The following is a 20000-nucleotide window of genomic DNA, read 5'->3' on the forward strand; positions in this document are numbered from 1 at the left end:
GCACTGCTTCACACAGTCTTACACACTCATAGCCCTGTGTACACACTGCTTCACATAGTATTACAGACTCATTGCCCTGTGTACACACTGCTTCACACAGTCTTACACACTCATAGCCCTGTGTACGCACTGCTTCACACAGTATTACAGACTCATTGCCCTGTGTACACACTGTTTCACACAGTCTTCCAGACTCATAGCCCTGTGTACGCACTGCTTCACACAGCATCTTACAGACTCATAGCCCTGTGTACACATTGCTTCACACAGCATATTACAGACTCATAGCCCTGTGTACACACTGCTTCACACGGCGTATAACAGACTCATAGCCCTGTGTACACACTGCTCACACAGTCTTACAGACTCATAGCCCTGTATACACACTGCTTCACACAGTCTTACAGACTCATAGCCCTGTGTACACACTGCTCACACATTCTTACAGACTCATAGCCCTGTATACGCACTGCTTCACGCGGTCTTACAGACTCATAGCCCTGTGTACACACTGCTTCACAGTGTCTTACAGACACATAGCCCTGTGTACACACTGTTTCACACAGTCTTCCAGACTCATAGCCCTGTGTACGCACTGCTTCACACAGCATCTTACAGACTCATAGCCCTGTGTACACATTGCTTCACACAGCATATTACAGACTCATAGCCCTGTGTACACACTGCTTCACACGGCGTATAACAGACTCATAGCCCTGTGTACACACTGCTCACACAGTCTTACAGACTCATAGCCCTGTGTACACACTGCTTCACACAGTCTTACAGACTCATAGCCCTGTGTACACACTGCTCACACATTCTTACAGACTCATAGCCCTGTATACGCACTGCTTCACGCGGTCTTACAGACTCATAGCCCTGTGTACACACTGCTTCACAGTGTCTTACAGACACATAGCCCTGTGTACACACTGCTTCACACAGTCTTACAGACTCATAGCCCTGTGTACACACTGCTTCACACAGCATCTTACAGACTCATAGCCCTGTGTATGCACTGCTTCACACAGTCTTACAGATTCATAGCCCTGTGTACACACTGTTTCACACAGTCTTACAGTCTTATAGCCTGGTGTACGCACTGCTTCACACAGCATCTTACAGACTCATAGCGCTCTGTGCACACTGCTTCACACAGTCTTCCAGACTCATAGCCTTGTGTATGCACTGCTTCACAGTGTCTTACTGACTCATGGCCCTGTGTACACACTGCTCACACAGTCTTACACACTCATACCCCTGTGTACGCACTGCTTCACACAGTCTTACACACTCATAGCCCTGTGTACACACTGCTTCACACAGTATTACAGACTCATAGCCCTGTGTACACACTGCTCACACAGTCTTACAGACTCATAGCCCTGTATACACACTGCTTCACACAGTCTTACAGACTCATAGCCCTGTGTACACACTGTTTCACACAGTCTTACACACTCATACCCCTGTGTACGCACTGCTTCACACAGTCTTACACACTCATAGCCCTGTGTACACACTGCTTCACATAGTATTACAGACTCATTGCCCTGTGTACACACTGCTTCACACAGTCTTACACACTCATAGCCCTGTGTACGCACTGCTTCACACAGTATTACAGACTCATTGCCCTGTGTACACACTGTTTCACACAGTCTTCCAGACTCATAGCCCTGTGTACGCACTGCTTCACACAGCATCTTACAGACTCATAGCCCTGTGTACACATTGCTTCACACAGCATATTACAGACTCATAGCCCTGTGTACACACTGCTTCACACGGCGTATAACAGACTCATAGCCCTGTGTACACACTTCTCACACAGTCTTACAGACTCATAGCCCTGTATACACACTGCTTCACACAGTCTTACAGACTCATAGCCCTGTGTACACACTGCTCACACATTCTTACAGACTCATACCCCTGTGTACGCACTGCTTCACACAGTCTTACACACTCATAGCCCTGTGTACACACTGCTTCACACAGTATTACAGACTCATAGCCCTGTGTACACACTGCTCACACAGTCTTACAGACTCATAGCCCTGTATACACACTGCTTCACACAGTCTTACAGACTCATAGCCCTGTGTACACACTGTTTCACACAGTCTTACACACTCATACCCCTGTGTACGCACTGCTTCACACAGTCTTACACACTCATAGCCCTGTGTACACACTGCTTCACATAGTATTACAGACTCATTGCCCTGTGTACACACTGCTTCACACAGTCTTACACACTCATAGCCCTGTGTACGCACTGCTTCACACAGTATTACAGACTCATTGCCCTGTGTACACACTGTTTCACACAGTCTTCCAGACTCATAGCCCTGTGTACGCACTGCTTCACACAGCATCTTACAGACTCATAGCCCTGTGTACACATTGCTTCACACAGCATATTACAGACTCATAGCCCTGTGTACACACTGCTTCACACGGCGTATAACAGACTCATAGCCCTGTGTACACACTGCTCACACAGTCTTACAGACTCATAGCCCTGTATACACACTGCTTCACACAGTCTTACAGACTCATAGCCCTGTGTACACACTGCTCACACATTCTTACAGACTCATAGCCCTGTATACGCACTGCTTCACGCGGTCTTACAGACTCATAGCCCTGTGTACACACTGCTTCACAGTGTCTTACAGACACATAGCCCTGTGTACACACTGTTTCACACAGTCTTCCAGACTCATAGCCCTGTGTACGCACTGCTTCACACAGCATCTTACAGACTCATAGCCCTGTGTACACATTGCTTCACACAGCATATTACAGACTCATAGCCCTGTGTACACACTGCTTCACACGGCGTATAACAGACTCATAGCCCTGTGTACACACTGCTCACACAGTCTTACAGACTCATAGCCCTGTGTACACACTGCTTCACACAGTCTTACAGACTCATAGCCCTGTGTACACACTGCTCACACATTCTTACAGACTCATAGCCCTGTATACGCACTGCTTCACGCGGTCTTACAGACTCATAGCCCTGTGTACACACTGCTTCACAGTGTCTTACAGACACATAGCCCTGTGTACACACTGCTTCACACAGTCTTACAGACTCATAGCCCTGTGTACACACTGCTTCACACAGCATCTTACAGACTCATAGCCCTGTGTATGCACTGCTTCACACAGTCTTACAGATTCATAGCCCTGTGTACACACTGTTTCACACAGTCTTACAGTCTTATAGCCTGGTGTACGCACTGCTTCACACAGCATCTTACAGACTCATAGCGCTCTGTGCACACTGCTTCACACAGTCTTCCAGACTCATAGCCTTGTGTATGCACTGCTTCACAGTGTCTTACTGACTCATGGCCCTGTGTACACACTGCTCACACAGTCTTACACACTCATACCCCTGTGTACGCACTGCTTCACACAGTCTTACACACTCATAGCCCTGTGTACACACTGCTTCACACAGTATTACAGACTCATTGCCCTGTGTACACACTGTTTCACACAGTCTTCCAGACTCATAGCCCTGTGTACGCACTGCTTCACACAGCATCTTACAGACTCATAGCCCTGTGTACACATTGCTTCACACAGCATATTACAGACTCATAGCCCTGTGTACACACTGCTTCACACGGCGTATAACAGACTCATAGCCCTGTGTACACACTGCTCACACAGTCTTACAGACTCATAGCCCTGTATACACACTGCTTCACACAGTCTTACAGACTCATAGCCCTGTGTACACACTGCTCACACATTCTTACAGACTCATAGCCCTGTATACGCACTGCTTCACGCGGTCTTACAGACTCATAGCCCTGTGTACACACTGCTTCACAGTGTCTTACAGACACATAGCCCTGTGTACACACTGTTTCACACAGTCTTCCAGACTCATAGCCCTGTGTACGCACTGCTTCACACAGCATCTTACAGACTCATAGCCCTGTGTACACATTGCTTCACACAGCATATTACAGACTCATAGCCCTGTGTACACACTGCTTCACACGGCGTATAACAGACTCATAGCCCTGTGTACACACTGCTCACACAGTCTTACAGACTCATAGCCCTGTGTACACACTGCTTCACACAGTCTTACAGACTCATAGCCCTGTGTACACACTGCTCACACATTCTTACAGACTCATAGCCCTGTATACGCACTGCTTCACGCGGTCTTACAGACTCATAGCCCTGTTTACACACTGCTTCACAGTGTCTTACAGACACATAGCCCTGTGTACACACTGCTTCACACAGTCTTACAGACTCATAGCCCTGTGTACACACTGCTTCACACAGTATCTTACAGACTCATAGCCCTGTGTACACACTGCTTCACACAGCATCTTACAGACTCATAGCCCTGTGTATGCACTGCTTCACACAGTCTTACAGATTCATAGCCCTGTGTACACACTGTTTCACACAGTCTTACAGTCTTATAGCCTGGTGTACGTACTGCTTCACACAGCATCTTACAGACTCATAGCGCTCTGTGCACACTGCTTCACACAGTCTTCCAGACTCATAGCCTTGTGTATGCACTGCTTCACAGTGTCTTCCAGACTCATAGCCCTGTGTACACACTGCTTCACACAGTCTTACAGACTCATAGCCCTGTGTACACACTGCTTCACAGTGTCTTCCAGACTCATAGCCCTGTGTACACACTGCTTCACACAGTCTTACAGACTCATAGCCCTGTGTACACACTGCTTCACACAGTCTTACAGACTCATAGCCCTGTGTACGCACTGCTTCACACAGTCTTACAGACTCATTGCCCTGTGTACACACTGCTTCACACAGTCTTACAGACTCATAGCCCTGTGTACACACTGCTTCACACAGTCTTACAGACTCATAGCCCTGTGTACACACTGCTTCACAGTGTCTTACAGACTCATAGCCCTGTGTACGCACTGCTTCACACGGTCTTACAGACTCATAGCCCTGTGTACACACTGCTTCACACAGTCTTACAGACTCATAGCCCTGTGTACACACTGCTTCACAGTGTCTTACAGACTCATAGCCCTGTGTACGCACTGCTTCACACGGTCTTACAGACTCATAGCCCTGTGTACACACTGCTTCACAGTGTCTTACAGACTCATAGCCCTGTGTACGCACTGCTTCACACAGTCTTACAGACTCATAGCCCTGTGTACACCCTGCTTCACACACTCTTACAGACTCATAGCCCTGTGTACACCCTGCTTCACACACTCTTACAGACTCATAGCCCTGTGTACACCCTGCTTCACACAGTCTTACAAACTCATAGCCCTGTGTACGCACTGTTTCACACAGTCTTACAGACTCATTGCCCTGTGTACACACTGCTTCACACAGCGTATTACAGACTCATAGCCCTGTGTACGCACTGCTTCACACGGTCTTCCAGACTCATAGCCCTATGTACACACTGCTCACAGTCTTACAGACTCATAGCCCTGTGTACACACTGCTTCACAAAGCGTATTACAGACTCATAGCCCTGTGTACGCACTGCTTCACACAGTCTTACAGACTCATAGCGCTGTGTACACACCCCTTCACACAGCATCTTTCAGACTCATAGCCCTGTGTACGCACTGCTTCACACAGTCTTACAGACTCATAGCCCTGTGTACGCCCTGCCTCACACAGTGTTACAGACTCATAGCCCTGTGTACGCATTGCTTCACACAGTCTTACAGGCTCATAGCCCTGTGTACGCACTGCTTCACACAGTATTACAGACTCATTGCCCTGTGTACACACTGCTTCACACAGTCTTACACACTCATAGCCCTGTGTACACACTGCTTCACACTGTCTTTCTGACTCATAGGCCTGTGTACACCCTGCTCACACAGGCTTACAGACTCATAGCCCTGTGTACACACTGCTCACACAGTCTTACAGACTCCTAGCCCTGTGTACACACTGCTCACAGTCTTACAGACTCATAGCCCTGTGTACGCACTGCTTCACACAGTCTTACAGACTCATAGCGCTGTGTACACACCCCTTCACACAGCATCTTTCAGACTCATAGCCCTGTGTACGCACTGCTTCACACAGTCTTACAGACTCATAGCCCTGTGTACACATTGCTTCACACAGCATCTTTCAGGCTCATAGCCCTGTGTACGCACTGTTTCACACAGTCTTAGACTCATAGCCCTGTGTACACTGCTTCACACAGCGTATTACAGACTCATAGCCCTGTGTACACACTGCTTCACACACTCTTACAGACTCATAGCCCTGTGTTCGCACTGCTTCACACAGTATTACAGACTCATAGCGCTGTGTACACTGCTTCACACAGCATCTTTCAGACTCATAGCCCTGTGTACACACTGCTTCACACAGCGTATTACAGACTCATAGCCCTGTGTATACACTGCTTCACACAGCGTATTACAGAGTCATAGCCCTGTGTACACACTGCTTCACACACTCTTACAGACTCATAGCCCTGTGTTCGCACTGCTTCACACAGTATTACAGACTCATTGCCCTGTGTACAAACTGCTTCACACAGTCTTACAGACTCATAGCCCTGTGTACGCACTGTTTCACACAGTCTTAGACTCATAGCCCTGTGTACACACTGTTTCACACTGTCTTTCTGACTCATAGGCCTGTGTACACACTGCTTCACACTGTCTTTCTGACTCATAGGCCTGTGTACACACTGCTCACACAGTCTTACAGACTCCTAACCCTGTGTACACACTGCTCACACAGTCTTACAGACTCCTAGCCCTGTGTACACACTGCTCACAGTCTTACAGACTCATAGCCCTGTGTACACACTGCTCACAGTCTTACAGACTCATAGCGCTCTGTACACACTGCTTCACACAGCGTCGAAAGGATGAGCAAGGATCTCAACACTTTCATGTTGTGTGAAACTTGTGGGCTTCATTGCTTTTGCATGAATTCACTTGCACAATTGGTGTTCTGACATCTATTCATGTCTTCCTGTAAGGAAAAGCCTGGCATATTTCAGACTGAGTGTTATTATCAACTGTTATTTCACAACTGGAGAAATAGTTTTACTCTTCTCAGAAAACAGGTGTAGGTAAATAATGAGGGCTCATTCTCGGGCTGTCACGGTCTTTTCTGAAGCCTCACTAAATCAATCAGGCAGTTTGCCTGCTTCTGAGGCACGATGGGCGAGGTTGTATAACGCTGTTTAGCACGATAGCATGACCTTGCATGTCCTCATGCATGCTGTATATTACAGCACTGTTGTGTTGATTTTGGTAATTATTTATTCTCCAGTCTGTCTCACACAGGTACCAGACTCTCTGTGTGTTCCTGCCTCTGACTGGGTGAAGGGCAAGCTGACTACGGCCATAGCACAAATTCATACACACACACACACACACACACACACACACAGGTGGGCACACACACAAATACACACACACACACACACACACAGGTGGGCACACACACACATACACACACACTCACACACACACACACACACACCCATACACACACACTCACACACGCACGCACACACATACACACACAAACACACACACAGGTGGGCACACACACACACACTCTCTCACACACATACACACATACATGCACACACACACACACACACACACACGTACACACACATACACATACACACACATACACCCTCTCCCTGTCTCCTGTCATGCTAAAGACTTTCCCATTTTTAACCTGTTCATATGATATTTTACAGGTGAGGTTATATGAATATTGGGCCCTTGTGTGCTGTGCTGCATTGGAGGTGTGTGTTGTGGAGGTATATGTGTGTCTAGTGTAAGTGTGCATATGGTGTGCATAGTGTGTGTGTGCATGTGTAGTTTTCTATAAGTATGTGTGTGTAGTGTGTAGATTACTGTAAGTGTATGTTCGTGTGCGTGGTGTACTGTGAATGTGTGTCTGTGTGTGTGTGTGTGTGTGTGTGCGTGTGTGTGTGTGTGTGTGTGTGTGTGTGTGAGAGTGTGTGCATGTGTGTGTGTGTGAGTGAGTGAGTGTGTGTGTGTGTGTGTGCGTGTGTGTGTGTGTGAGTGAGTGTGTGTGACTAACGCTGGAACGATTGAAACGCACCCAGAGAGTTCAGACTCTAAATGCACTGACTCTGATTGCTGATGCTAATATAACCTTAACTTAGAGCAGATTTCTGCCACAAGCTATTATATTCAATAAAATTTTTATTTTTAAATGGTGGAGTTGGAAATGGAGGATTTGTTCTGTAAGGTGTGAATGTCCTTCTCTGGCAGTGAGGTGTTTGAGAACATCTCAAACATGCTTCGTGTGAAGCAGCCCTTCACGTCCACAGGAAGGCGCAGATTTAGTTCATTATATCACCATGGCGATTATGGCCTGTGTACACCATTTGCTTTTATTGATTTTAGTTTTTCATCCCGCTGTTTTTCTTCTCCGTAACTTCCTTTGAAGTGAATTGTTTTAAAAGAACATAAAATGAATTGCTTGTAAAAAGACCCCAAACAAAATAAAAGGGAAAGGAATTGATTTTGTGTAACAATTGCCTTAAATTATGAAGCAGTGCTTTGGTGGGGGAGCTGCTGTTAGGAGAGGGATAGAAAGCCATTCTAGGGAGAGAGTAATTGGCAAACTGTTGTTGAGTTCTGAAGAGAAAGAGCCGTCAGAAGACGTTGGCGGTCCCGCGGTCCCCCAGGTGCCTGTGTTTCCCGCTGTAAAGGACGTGCGTAATCTGGCCTTCGCTTCCCAGCATGCCCGCCTGCGCAACCTTACACACTTAATAACCCCCCCAAAGTGTCTCCACGGTGATGAACAGTAAAGTCAGACAGCTGAGATTCTTATGGAGGAGAGGGGGGGGGGGGGGGGTCAAGCAGAGAAATGCCCTGACCTGCTACATCAGAAGGTTTCATGTGAAATTGTCTCATGTACAGCACTTTTTGTTGCAGCTATGTATGAAGGTGTAGTTAGCTAATACAGATATAATGTATTGATGTATTATTATTAAATAATTTATGTATAATAATGCGATCTTCTCGTCTCTGCATGCCAGTGCACATACGTGTTCTCATACGTGTTCTCATTCCTGTTCACATATGTGTTCATTTGCCTGTTCTCATGTGTGTTCACAGACCTGTTCTCATGCGTGTTCACATGTGTGTTCACATACGTGTTCACATATGTTTTCACAAACCTGTTCTCATGCGTATTCACATGTGTGTTCACATACGTGTTCACATATGTTTTCACAAACCTGTTCTCATGCGTATTCACATATGTGTTCACAAACCTGTTCTCATGCGTGTTCACATGTGTTCTCATGCATGTTCACATGCGTGTTCACATATGTGTTCTCATGCATGTTCTCATGCGTGTTCTCATATGTGTTCTCATGCGTGTTCACATGCGTGTTCTCATGCGTGTTCATATGCGTGTTTACATGCATGTTCCATGCATGTTCACATGCGTGTTCTCATGCGTGTTCATATGCGTGTTCACATGTCTTCTCATGCGTGTTCACAAACCTGTTCTCATGCATGTTCACACGCGTGTTCACATATGTGTTCTCATGTGTGTTCACATGCGTGTTCTCATGCGTGTTCATATGCGTGTTTACATGCGTGTTCTCATGGGTGTTCTCATGCGTGTTCACATACGTGTTCTCATGCGTGTTCACACGTGTGTTCACATATGTGTTCTCATGCGTGTTCACGTGTGTTCACATGTGTGTTTTCATGCGGGTTCACATGCGTGTTCTCATGCTTGTTCAATGCGTGTTCTCATGCGTGTTCATATGCATGTTCACAATCATGTTCACATGCGTGTTCACATATGTATTCACATATGTGTTCTCATGCGTGTTCAAATACGTGTTCTCATGCATGTTCACATGCGTGTTCACATACGTGTTCTCATATGTGTTCTCATGTGTGTTCACATACCTGTTCTCATGCCTGTTCTCATACGTGTTCTCATACGTGTTCTCATGCGTGTTCACATGCCTGTTCTCCTGCCTGTTCTCATACGTGTTCTCATATGTGTTCTCATGTGTGTTCACATACGTGTTCTCATGCGTGTTCTCATATGTGTTCTCATGCGTGTTCACATGCGTGTTCTCATGCGTGTTCATATGCGTGTTTACATGCATGTTCCATGCATGTTCACATGCGTGTTCTCATGCGTGTTCATATGCGTGTTCACATGTCTTCTCATGCGTGTTCACAAACCTGTTCTCATGCATGTTCACACGCGTGTTCACATATGTGTTCTCATGTGTGTTCACATGCGTGTTCTCATGCGTGTTCATATGCGTGTTTACATGCGTGTTCTCATGGGTGTTCTCATGCGTGTTCACATACGTGTTCTCATGCGTGTTCACACGTGTGTTCACATATGTGTTCTCATGCGTGTTCACGTGTGTTCACTTGTGTGTTTTCATGCGGGTTCACATGCGTGTTCTCATGCTTGTTCAATGCGTGTTCTCATGCGTGTTCAAATACGTGTTCTCATGCATGTTCACATGCGTGTTCACATACGTGTTCTCATATGTGTTCTCATGTGTGTTCACATACCTGTTCTCATGCCTGTTCTCATACGTGTTCTCATACGTGTTCTCATGCGTGTTCACATGCCTGTTCTCCTGCCTGTTCTCATACGTGTTCTCATATGTGTTCTCATGTGTGTTCACATACGTGTTCTCATGCGTGTTCTCATGCATGTTCACATGCGTGTGTGACCAGGGGACACAGGTGATCTGTGGAATAAGCCTGCTGCTTGTTGCATGAGCGCTGTGCTTTACCCTCATGCCTCTTCCTCTGTGGTTTTCTCCTCAGAGCGCGGTACCAGGAGGGGGTGAACTTCCGGGGCATGACCCCCAGTAACCTGGCCTCCTGGGAGATCAAGCAGGAGCTGCTCCCGGGCCGATCCGGCCTGTCCGTCTTCTTCCAGCGCAACCCCAGCTCTGTGGGAGACAGGTGAGCCCCTAACCCTAACCCAGCTCTGTGGGAGACAGGTGAGCCCCTAACCCTAACCCTAACCCAGCTCTGTGGGAGACAGGTGAGCCCCTAACCGTAACCCTAACCCAGCTCTGTGGGAGACAGGTGAGCCCCTAACCCTAACCCTAACCCAGCTCTGTGGGAGACAGGTGAGCCCCTAACCCTAACCCTAACCCAGCTCTGTGGGACAGGTGAGCCCCTAACCCTAACCCAGCTCTGTGGGAGACAGGTGAGCCCCTAACCCTAACCCTAACCCAGCTCTGTGGGAGACAGGTGAGCCCCTAACCCTAACCCAGCTCTGTGGGACGGGTGAGCCCCTAACCCTAACCCTAACCCTAACCCAGCTCTGTGGGACGGGTGAGCCCCTAACCCTAACCCTAACCCAGCTCTGTGGGACGGGTGAGCCCCTAACCCTAACCCTAACCCAGCTCTGTGGGACGGGTGAGCCCCTAACCCTAACCCAGCTCTGTGGGAAGGTGCCGGGTTTTAATGTGGAGGTGCGAGTTTAAATACTCTGAGACGCTGCTCCCGGTTAATTGCAACATGAAGAATGAGGTCACCGGGGGCCAATCAGATTAAAGCAGCAATAAAGAAACACTCGTGTCTAATTGGGCTCTGGGTGGAATATGGTGTGAGAGAGACTATGTGTGTGTGTGTGTGTGTGTGTGTGTGTGTGTGTGAGTGTGTGTGTGTGAGAGTGTGTGTGAGTGTTTGTATGTGTGTGTGTGTGTGTGAGTGTGTGTGTGTGTGTGTGAGTGTGTGTGAGTGTGTGTGTGTGTGAGTGTGTGTGAGTGTGTGTGTGTGTGTGTGTGTATGTGTGTGTGTGAGTGTTTGTATGTGTGTGCGTGCATGTGTGTGTGACTAATGCTGGAATGATTGAAATGTGACCAGAGAGATCGGCGAAGGTTACCCTGCTTTGCGGTTTGCTTCAAAATAAGCCGTCTTCAGCGGCAGTTCTGATTGGCCCCTGGTCCCCCTCAGGCTGTCCTCCGGGAGGCAGCTGATTGGTTGACGGGTTTGATGTGGGGGAGCTCTAATAGGAGGTGGGGCTGGGTGTGGAGTTTATGGACGCCCCCCCTCGATGGGACGTTGGGAAGATTGATGACCCTGTGTCCCACTAAATCTGTCAGAGTGCCAGTAATTGGCTGGCTCTGTGCTTTAGGTGTTTATGTGGAAGGGAAAATTGGTTCCTGGGCTTTAATGTTCTTTTTTTCTGATTCAGTTGTTGCTGAGAGTTTGCCGGTGACAGCTCTAATACAATTTTAAAAAAGCTTTATTTATTTCTCCTCGATGGGGTCCTTACCTGCTCTTCAGCACCACCTACCTGTGAAGGAAGGGATTGCACCCCCTGAGTGAAAGAACTCCAACAAGGCTGCTGGGGGGGGGGGGGGGGTAATAGTTTGTGTGATTTGGGTGTGTAATATACATATTTTAGCTGTGACATTTTGTGTGATTTAGGCGTGTATTACACACATTTTAGCTGTGATAGTTATGTGATTTGGATGTGTTATGTGCATATTTTAGCTGTGATAGATTGTGTGATTTGGGTGTGTAATGCACATATTTTAGCTGTGATAGTGTGTGTGTGATTTGGGTGTGTAATATGCACATTTTAGCTGTGAGATTTTGTGCGATTTAGGCATGTATTACACACATTCTAGCTATGATAGATTGTGTGATTTAGGTGTGTAATGCGCATATTTTAGCTGTAACATTTTGTGTGATTTGGGTGCGTAATACACATATTTTAGCTGAGATTTTGTGTGATTTTGGTGTGTATTACACACATTTTAGCTGTGATAGTTATGTGATTTGGGTGTGTTATGTGCATACTTTAGCTGTGATAGATTGTGTGATTTGGATGTGTAATACACATATTTTAGCTGTGATAGTGTGTGTGTGATTTGGGTGTGTAATATGCACATTTTAGCTGTGAGATTTTGTGCGATTTAGGCATGTATTACACACATTCTAGCTATGATAGATTGTGTGATTTAGGTGTGTAATGCGCATATTTTAGCTGTAACATTTTGTGTGATTTGGGTGCGTAATACACATATTTTAGCTGAGATTTTGTGTGATTTTGGTGTGTATTACACACATTTTAGCTGTGATAGTTAAGTGGTTTGGGTGTGTTATGTGCATACTTTAGCTGTGATAGATTGTGTGATTTGGGTGTGTAATACACATATTTTAGCTGAGATTTTGTGTGATTTTGGTGTGTATTACACACATTTTAGTTGTGATAGTTATGTGATTTGGGTGTGTATTACACACATTTTAGCTGTGATAGTTATGTGATTTGGGTGTGTTATGTGCATACTTTAGCTGTGATAGATTGTGTGATTTGGGTGTGTAATACACATATTTTAGCTGATATTTTGTGTGATTTTGGTGTGTATTACACACATTTTAGTTGTGATAGTTATGTGATTTGGGTGTGTATTACACACATTTTAGCTGTGATAGTTATGTGATTTGGGTGTGTATTACACACATTTTAGCTGTGATAGTTATGTGATTTGGTTTGTTATGTGCATATTGTAGCTGTGATAGATTGTGTGATTTGGGTGTGTAATGTGCATATTCTAGCTGTGATGTTTTGTGTGATTTGGTGTGTAATGTGCATATTCTAGCTGTGATATTTTGTGTGATTTGGTGTGTAATGTGCATGTTTTAGCTGTGATATTTTGTGAGATTTGGGTGTGTAATACCCATATTTTAGCTGTGATATTTTGTGTGATTTGGGTGTGTAATGTGCATATTTTAGCTGTAACATTTTGTGTGATTTGGGTGCGTAATACACATATTTTAGCTGTGACATTTTGTGTGATTTAGGTGTGTATTACACACATTTTAGCTGTGATAGTTATGTGATTTGGGTGTGTATTACACACATTTTAGCTGTGATAGTTATGTGGTTTGGGTGTGTTATGTGCATACTTTAGCTGTGATAGATTGTGTGATTTGGGTGTGTAATGCACATATTTTAGCTGTGATAGTGTGTGTGTGATTTGGGTGTGTAATATGCACATTTTAGCTGTGAGATTTTGTGCGATTTAGGCATGTATTACACACATTCTAGGTATGATAGATTGTGTGATTTGGGTGTGTTATGTGCATATTTTAGCTGTAACATTTTGTGTGATTTGGGTGCGTAATACACATATTTTAGCTGAGATTTTGTGTGATTTGGGTGTGTATTACACACATTTTAGCTGTGATAGTTATGTGATTTGGGTGTGTATTACACACATTTTAGCTGTGATAGTTATGTGATTTAGGCGTGTATTACACACATTTTAGCTGTGATAGTTATGTGATTTGGGTGTGTTATGTGCATACTTTAGCTGTGATAGATTGTGTGATTTGGGTGTGTAATACACATATTTTAGCTGTGAAATTTTGTGTGATTTTGGTGTGTATTACACACATTTTAGCTGTGATAGTTATGTGATTTGGGTGTGTTATGTGCATATTGTAGCTGTGATAGATTGTGTGATTTGGTGTGTAATGTGCATATTTTAGCTGTGATATTTTGTGAGATTTGGGTGTGTAATACCCATATTTTAGCTGTGATATTTTGTGTGATTTGGGTGTGTAATACCCATATTTTAGCTGTGATATTTTGTATTATTTGGTGTGTAACGTGCATATCCTACCTGTGATATTTTGTGTGATTTTGTGTGTAATGTGCATATTCTAGCTGTGATATTTTGTGTGATTTGGTGTGTAATGTGCATATTTTAGCTGTGATATTTTGTGTGATTTGGTGTGTAATGTGCATATTCTAGCTGTGATATTTTGTGTGATTTGGTGTGTAATACCCATATTTTAGCTGTGATATTTTGTGTGATTTGGTGTGTAACGTGCATATCCTACCTGTGATATTTTGTGTGATTTTGTGTGTAATGTGCATATTCTAGCTGTGATATTTTGTGTGATTTGGTGTGTAATGTGCATATTTTAGCTGTGATATTTTGTGTGATTTGGTGTGTAATGTGCATATTCTAGCTGTGATATTTTGTGTGATTTGGTGTGTAATGCGCGCAGTACCAGCCAGCTGAGACTGGAGTTGCGCTTGCTAAGCGCTGTTCGCTGAACGCGCGGGATGAGGAAGCGCTAAAACCCGGATTATTGACTTCCAGTCAGACCGGATCACACCCGCGGGGTTTGTGCTGCTCTTGCGGTTTCTGCCGATTGAGAGGTGTAGAAATGTACGGCAGTGTATTATACGAAGCTGTGGGGGGAGGGGCCAGGTGCTCAAACCTCAGTATCGATTGGCAGCTGCTAAACGGACCTGCTGGATGTTTCGCGAAAGAAGGGAACCCCAAACCCCCAAAGCCCCAAACCCCCAAAGCCCCAAGCCCCCAAACTCTGGACCCCAAACCCAGTTTAGTATGAACTAAAGTATGGAAACAAAATGTCTCTAAATAACAGTGTTAAAGTTAGCAGGCTTGGCTGCAGTGCCCCCTTCTAAAAGCCTTTTCCCCACGAATGGAAAGCATAATTTTAATAAGTAATGAGCTGGAACAGGGACCAACAGGCCTGTATGTAATCCGTACACTCATTTCATTAGACACATTAGATGATGTCACAGACGCATTTTTATATTAATGTGCTGAGAATGTGCTGCATGTGCACAGATTCACTTCTCTAATTGATTTCATCTCCGATCTCCGCTTACATAACACATCATAAAACCAGATATAAAACCTGCCTTTAATCTGTTTAATATCTTTAATCATCAATTATGAATCTTAATGAATTTGCAGAACTTGCTTCATCCTCAGATTTTAGCCTGCTTCTCAGCTCGTCCAAAATTACAGTGCAGAATAACGAGGAGGAGTGGAGCGTGTTGATCTGAGGAGTGGGGCGTGTTTATCTGAGGAGTGGGGCGTGTTTATCTTAGGAGTGGGGCGTGTTGATCTGAGGAGTGGGGCGTGTTTATCTGAGGAGTGTGTTTATCTGAGAAGTGGGGCATGTTTATCTGAGGAGTGTGTTTATCTGAGAAGTGGGGCATGTTTATCTGAGGAGTGTGTTTATCTGAGGAGTGGGGCATGTTTATCTGAGGAGTGGGGCATGTTTATCTGAGGAGTGGGGCGTGTTCATCTGAGGAGTGGAGCGTGTTTATCTGAGGAGTGGGGCGTGTTGATCTGAGGAGTGGGGCGTGTTTATCTGAGGAGTGGGGCGTGTTTATCTGAGGAGTGGGGCGTGTTGATCTGAGGAGTGGAGCGTGTTTATCTGAGGAGTGTGTTTATCTGAGGAGTGGGGCGTGTTTATGTGAGGAGTGGGGCGTGTTTATCTGAGGAGTGGGGCGTGTTCATGTGAGGAGTGGGGCCTGTTTATCTGAGGAGTGGGGCGTGTTCATCTGAGGAGTGGAGCGTGTTTATCTGAGGAGTGGGGCGTGTTTATCTGAGGAGTGGGGCGTGTTTATCTTAGGAGTGGGGCGTGTTGATCTGAGGAGTGGGGCGTGTTTATCTGAGGAGTGTGTTTATCTGAGAAGTGGGGCATGTTTATCTGAGGAGTGTGTTTATCTGAGAAGTGGGGCATGTTTATCTGAGGAGTGTGTTTATCTGAGGAGTGGGGCATGTTTATCTGAGGAGTGGGGCATGTTTATCTGAGGAGTGGGGCGTGTTCATCTGAGGAGTGGAGCGTGTTTATCTGAGGAGTGGGGCGTGTTGATCTGAGGAGTGGGGCGTGTTTATCTGAGGAGTGGGGCGTGTTTATCTGAGGAGTGGGGCGTGTTGATCTGAGGAGTGGAGCGTGTTTATCTGAGGAGTGTGTTTATCTGAGGAGTGGGGCGTGTTTATGTGAGGAGTGGGGCGTGTTTATCTGAGGAGTGGGGCGTGTTCATGTGAGGAGTGGGGCCTGTTTATCTGAGGAGTGGGGCGTGTTCATCTGAGGAGTGGAGCGTGTTTATCTGAGGAGTGGGGCGTGTTTATCTGAGGAGTGGAGTGTGTTTATCTGAGGAGTGTGTTTATCTGAGAAGTGGGGCATGTTTATCTGAGGAGTGTGTTTATCTGAGGAGTGGGGCATGTTTATCTGAGGAGTGGGGCATGTTTATCTGAGGAGTGGGGCGTGTTCATCTGAGGAGTGGAGCGTGTTTATCTGAGGAGTGGAGCGTGTTTATCTGAGGAGTGGGGCGTGTTTATCTGAGGAGTGGGGCGTGTTTATCTGAGGAGTGGGGTGTGTTTATCTGAGGAGTGGGGCGTGTTTATCTGAGGAGTGGAGTGGAGCGTGTTGATCTGAGGAGTGGAGCGTGTTTATCTGAGGAGTGGAGTGTGTTTATCTGAGGAGTGGGGCGTGTTTATCTGAGGAGTGGAGTGGAGCGTGTTGATCTGAGGAGTGGGGCATGTTTATCTGAGGAGTGGGGCGTGTTCATCTGAGGAGTGGAGCGTGTTTATCTGAGGAGTGGAGCGTGTTTATCTGAGGAGTGGGGCGTGTTTATCTGAGGAGTGGGGCGTGTTGATCTGAGGAGTGGGGTGTGTTTATCTGAGGAGTGGAGCGTGTTGGATGATTGGATGTTTTATGGCTGTTGGTGATTGGCTGTGTCTCAGGGCTGTTGGTGATTGGATGTTTTTGGGCTGTTGGTGATTGGCTGTATCTCAGGGCTGTTGGTGATTGGCTGTATCTCAGGGCTGTTGGTGATTGGCTGTGTCTCCGGGGATTGGATGCTGATTGGATGTGTTGGACACAGCACACAGTGTTTATTGTGTTTACTGCTAAGGTGAGCATGACGGATTGCCGGTGGAATCTGATAGATAGAGAGATCTTTATTTATAAAGCACTTTACCAAACAGAAGTTAAAAAGTGCTTTACAGATAAAATCAAGATAACAAGCATAAAATAAAGATAAAATCAAGCAAAATATCCGATGTTAAAATCAATGTGAAAATACATATTACATTACATTACATTATTGGCATTTGGCAGACGCTCTTATCCAGAGCGACGTACAACAAAGTGCATACCCATAACTAATAATGTTCTCGGAAAGGGACAGTCTGCTGTCCATCACCACGCCGAGGTTCCTTGAACTGGGTGATGGCGTGAGTGTGGTATCCCCGAGGGAAATGGAGAGATCCAGGTGGGGAGAGGTATTAGCAGGGATGAATATCATTTCAGTCTTGCCTGGGTTGAGCTTTAGATAGTGGTTGTCCATCCAGCTCTGGATGTCACTCAGGCAAGCAGAGATACGGGCAGAAACCTGTGTATCAGATGGTGGGAACGAGATGAAGAGTTGGGTATCATCAGCATAGCAGTGGTAGGATAGCCCATGTGCAGTGATCACAGGGCCAAGGGAACGAGTGTAAAGAGAAAAAAGAAGCGGGCCTAGGACTGAGCCCTGGGGAACTCCTGTGGCGAGGTGTCGATACCGTACCAGCCCAGGCAACCTGGAAGGAGCGACCAAAGAGGTAGGACTCAATCCAGTCCAGGGCTGTGCCACAGATGCCCGTTGCTGACAGCATATGAAATGCTGTAAGTAAAGTAACAGGTAAAAAAATAGATATAATAATACCACCAACAATAATAATAATTAAAGCAGCAATAAAACCAAATAAAAACATATAAAGACAAGAAGTGAAAATGCTACTGTATTAAAGGAATGCAAGTTGGAAAAAGTGGGTTTTCAGCAGTTTTTTAAAATGGGAAACACTCTGCAGATCTAATGTGTAAGGGGAGGTTATTCCAGAGGGTGGGTGCACGGACAGCAAAAAAATCACCCGTGGTAACGTCTGGTGTGGGGCACTACCGTGCATGGATCTAAGTGCCCTAGTTGGGATGTATGGTGGAATGAATTCCGTAATATAACCCAGGGCCCAATTGTGCAGTGCTTTAAAAGTTATCAGCAGAAATTTTCAAATCAATTCTGGGTGCCAGTGTAAGGATGCTAAACTGGTGTAATGTGGGACCTGTGAGTAGAATTAGACCGAAGCCTAGCAGCGCAATTTTGGACTAATTGGAGTCGTGACACAGCAGCGTCAAACACACACTCTCACAGATAGTCACACACACACACACACACACGCTCACACACACATGCTCCCACACACGCTCACACACACTCAACTCAAACAAACACATGCACACATGCTCACACACATGCTCACACACTCATTCACACACACACACGCTCACACACATGCTGATGCACAAGCTCACACACACACACACATGCACTCACGCGCTCACACACACATTCACACATGCTCGCACTCACACACACACCTTCTGAGCACCTCCATCTACAGAGAGCTCCTTCAGACATTATTTGTGTTTTTAATAAAGTGCTCCAGTGTAACTGGCTGGTTTGTGTGAGTAAATAAGATGTTAGCTTGCTGTGTTTCTGCGGTGAGAAGCTCGTTACTCTGCTGTAATGGCGGTCCCTGGGGTGGTGGGGTGTGCGCTCAGCGCTGTGTTAGCTCGATAGCCTGAGGTGACAGCGTAGTGGCTCTGTGTCTTTCTGGGTCACGCAGCGTTCACAGGCCTGAGAGTGTTACTGAACCCCCACATCCCGCCAGCCAATCACAGCTGCTGTCATTAAACCCCCCCACATCCATCCAGCCAATCACAGCTGTTTTACTGAACTCACACATCCCCCCAGCCAATCACAGCTGCTGTCACTGAACCCCCACATCCCTCCAGCCAATCACAGCTGCTGTTACTGAACCCCCCACATCCCCCCAGCCAATCACAGCTGCTGTTACTGAACCCCCACATCTCCCCAGCCAGGCAGGAGCCACTTAAGAGCTGTTTTTTTCCCTGGTTTCGAGTTCACTTAATTAAAACTCATTACTCTGAACTCGGAACATCACAGTACACTTAAATACAAGTGCACAGTAATGAAGTAAACAAAGAGACACGTCCCCTGTCTGTGCTTAGCATGCTCGTAGAGATTCAGCCCCTATGGGAGAGAAATGGGAGCCTGTAGTCCTTATTTTTATTAACAATAAACATATTTTTACATCCGAAAGCAGCTGT

At 46.0% G+C, this 20000-nt stretch overlaps 1 protein-coding gene across 1 annotated transcript in view; it reads left to right on the forward strand.

Moving 5' to 3' along the window:
- Nucleotides 1-20000, forward strand: part of si:dkey-215k6.1 (transmembrane protein 132C) — a 192968-nt gene that overhangs the window by 94522 nt on the left and 78446 nt on the right. The window contains exon 3 of the mRNA XM_061260929.1: nt 10854-10994. Coding sequence (XP_061116913.1) covers nt 10854-10994 — 141 coding nt within the window. The remainder of the gene's footprint in view (nt 1-10853; nt 10995-20000) is intronic.

The sequence above is a fragment of the Conger conger genome, chromosome 11 (assembly GCF_963514075.1).
Source record: "Conger conger chromosome 11, fConCon1.1, whole genome shotgun sequence".
NCBI classification, from domain to species: Eukaryota; Metazoa; Chordata; class Actinopteri; order Anguilliformes; family Congridae; genus Conger; species Conger conger.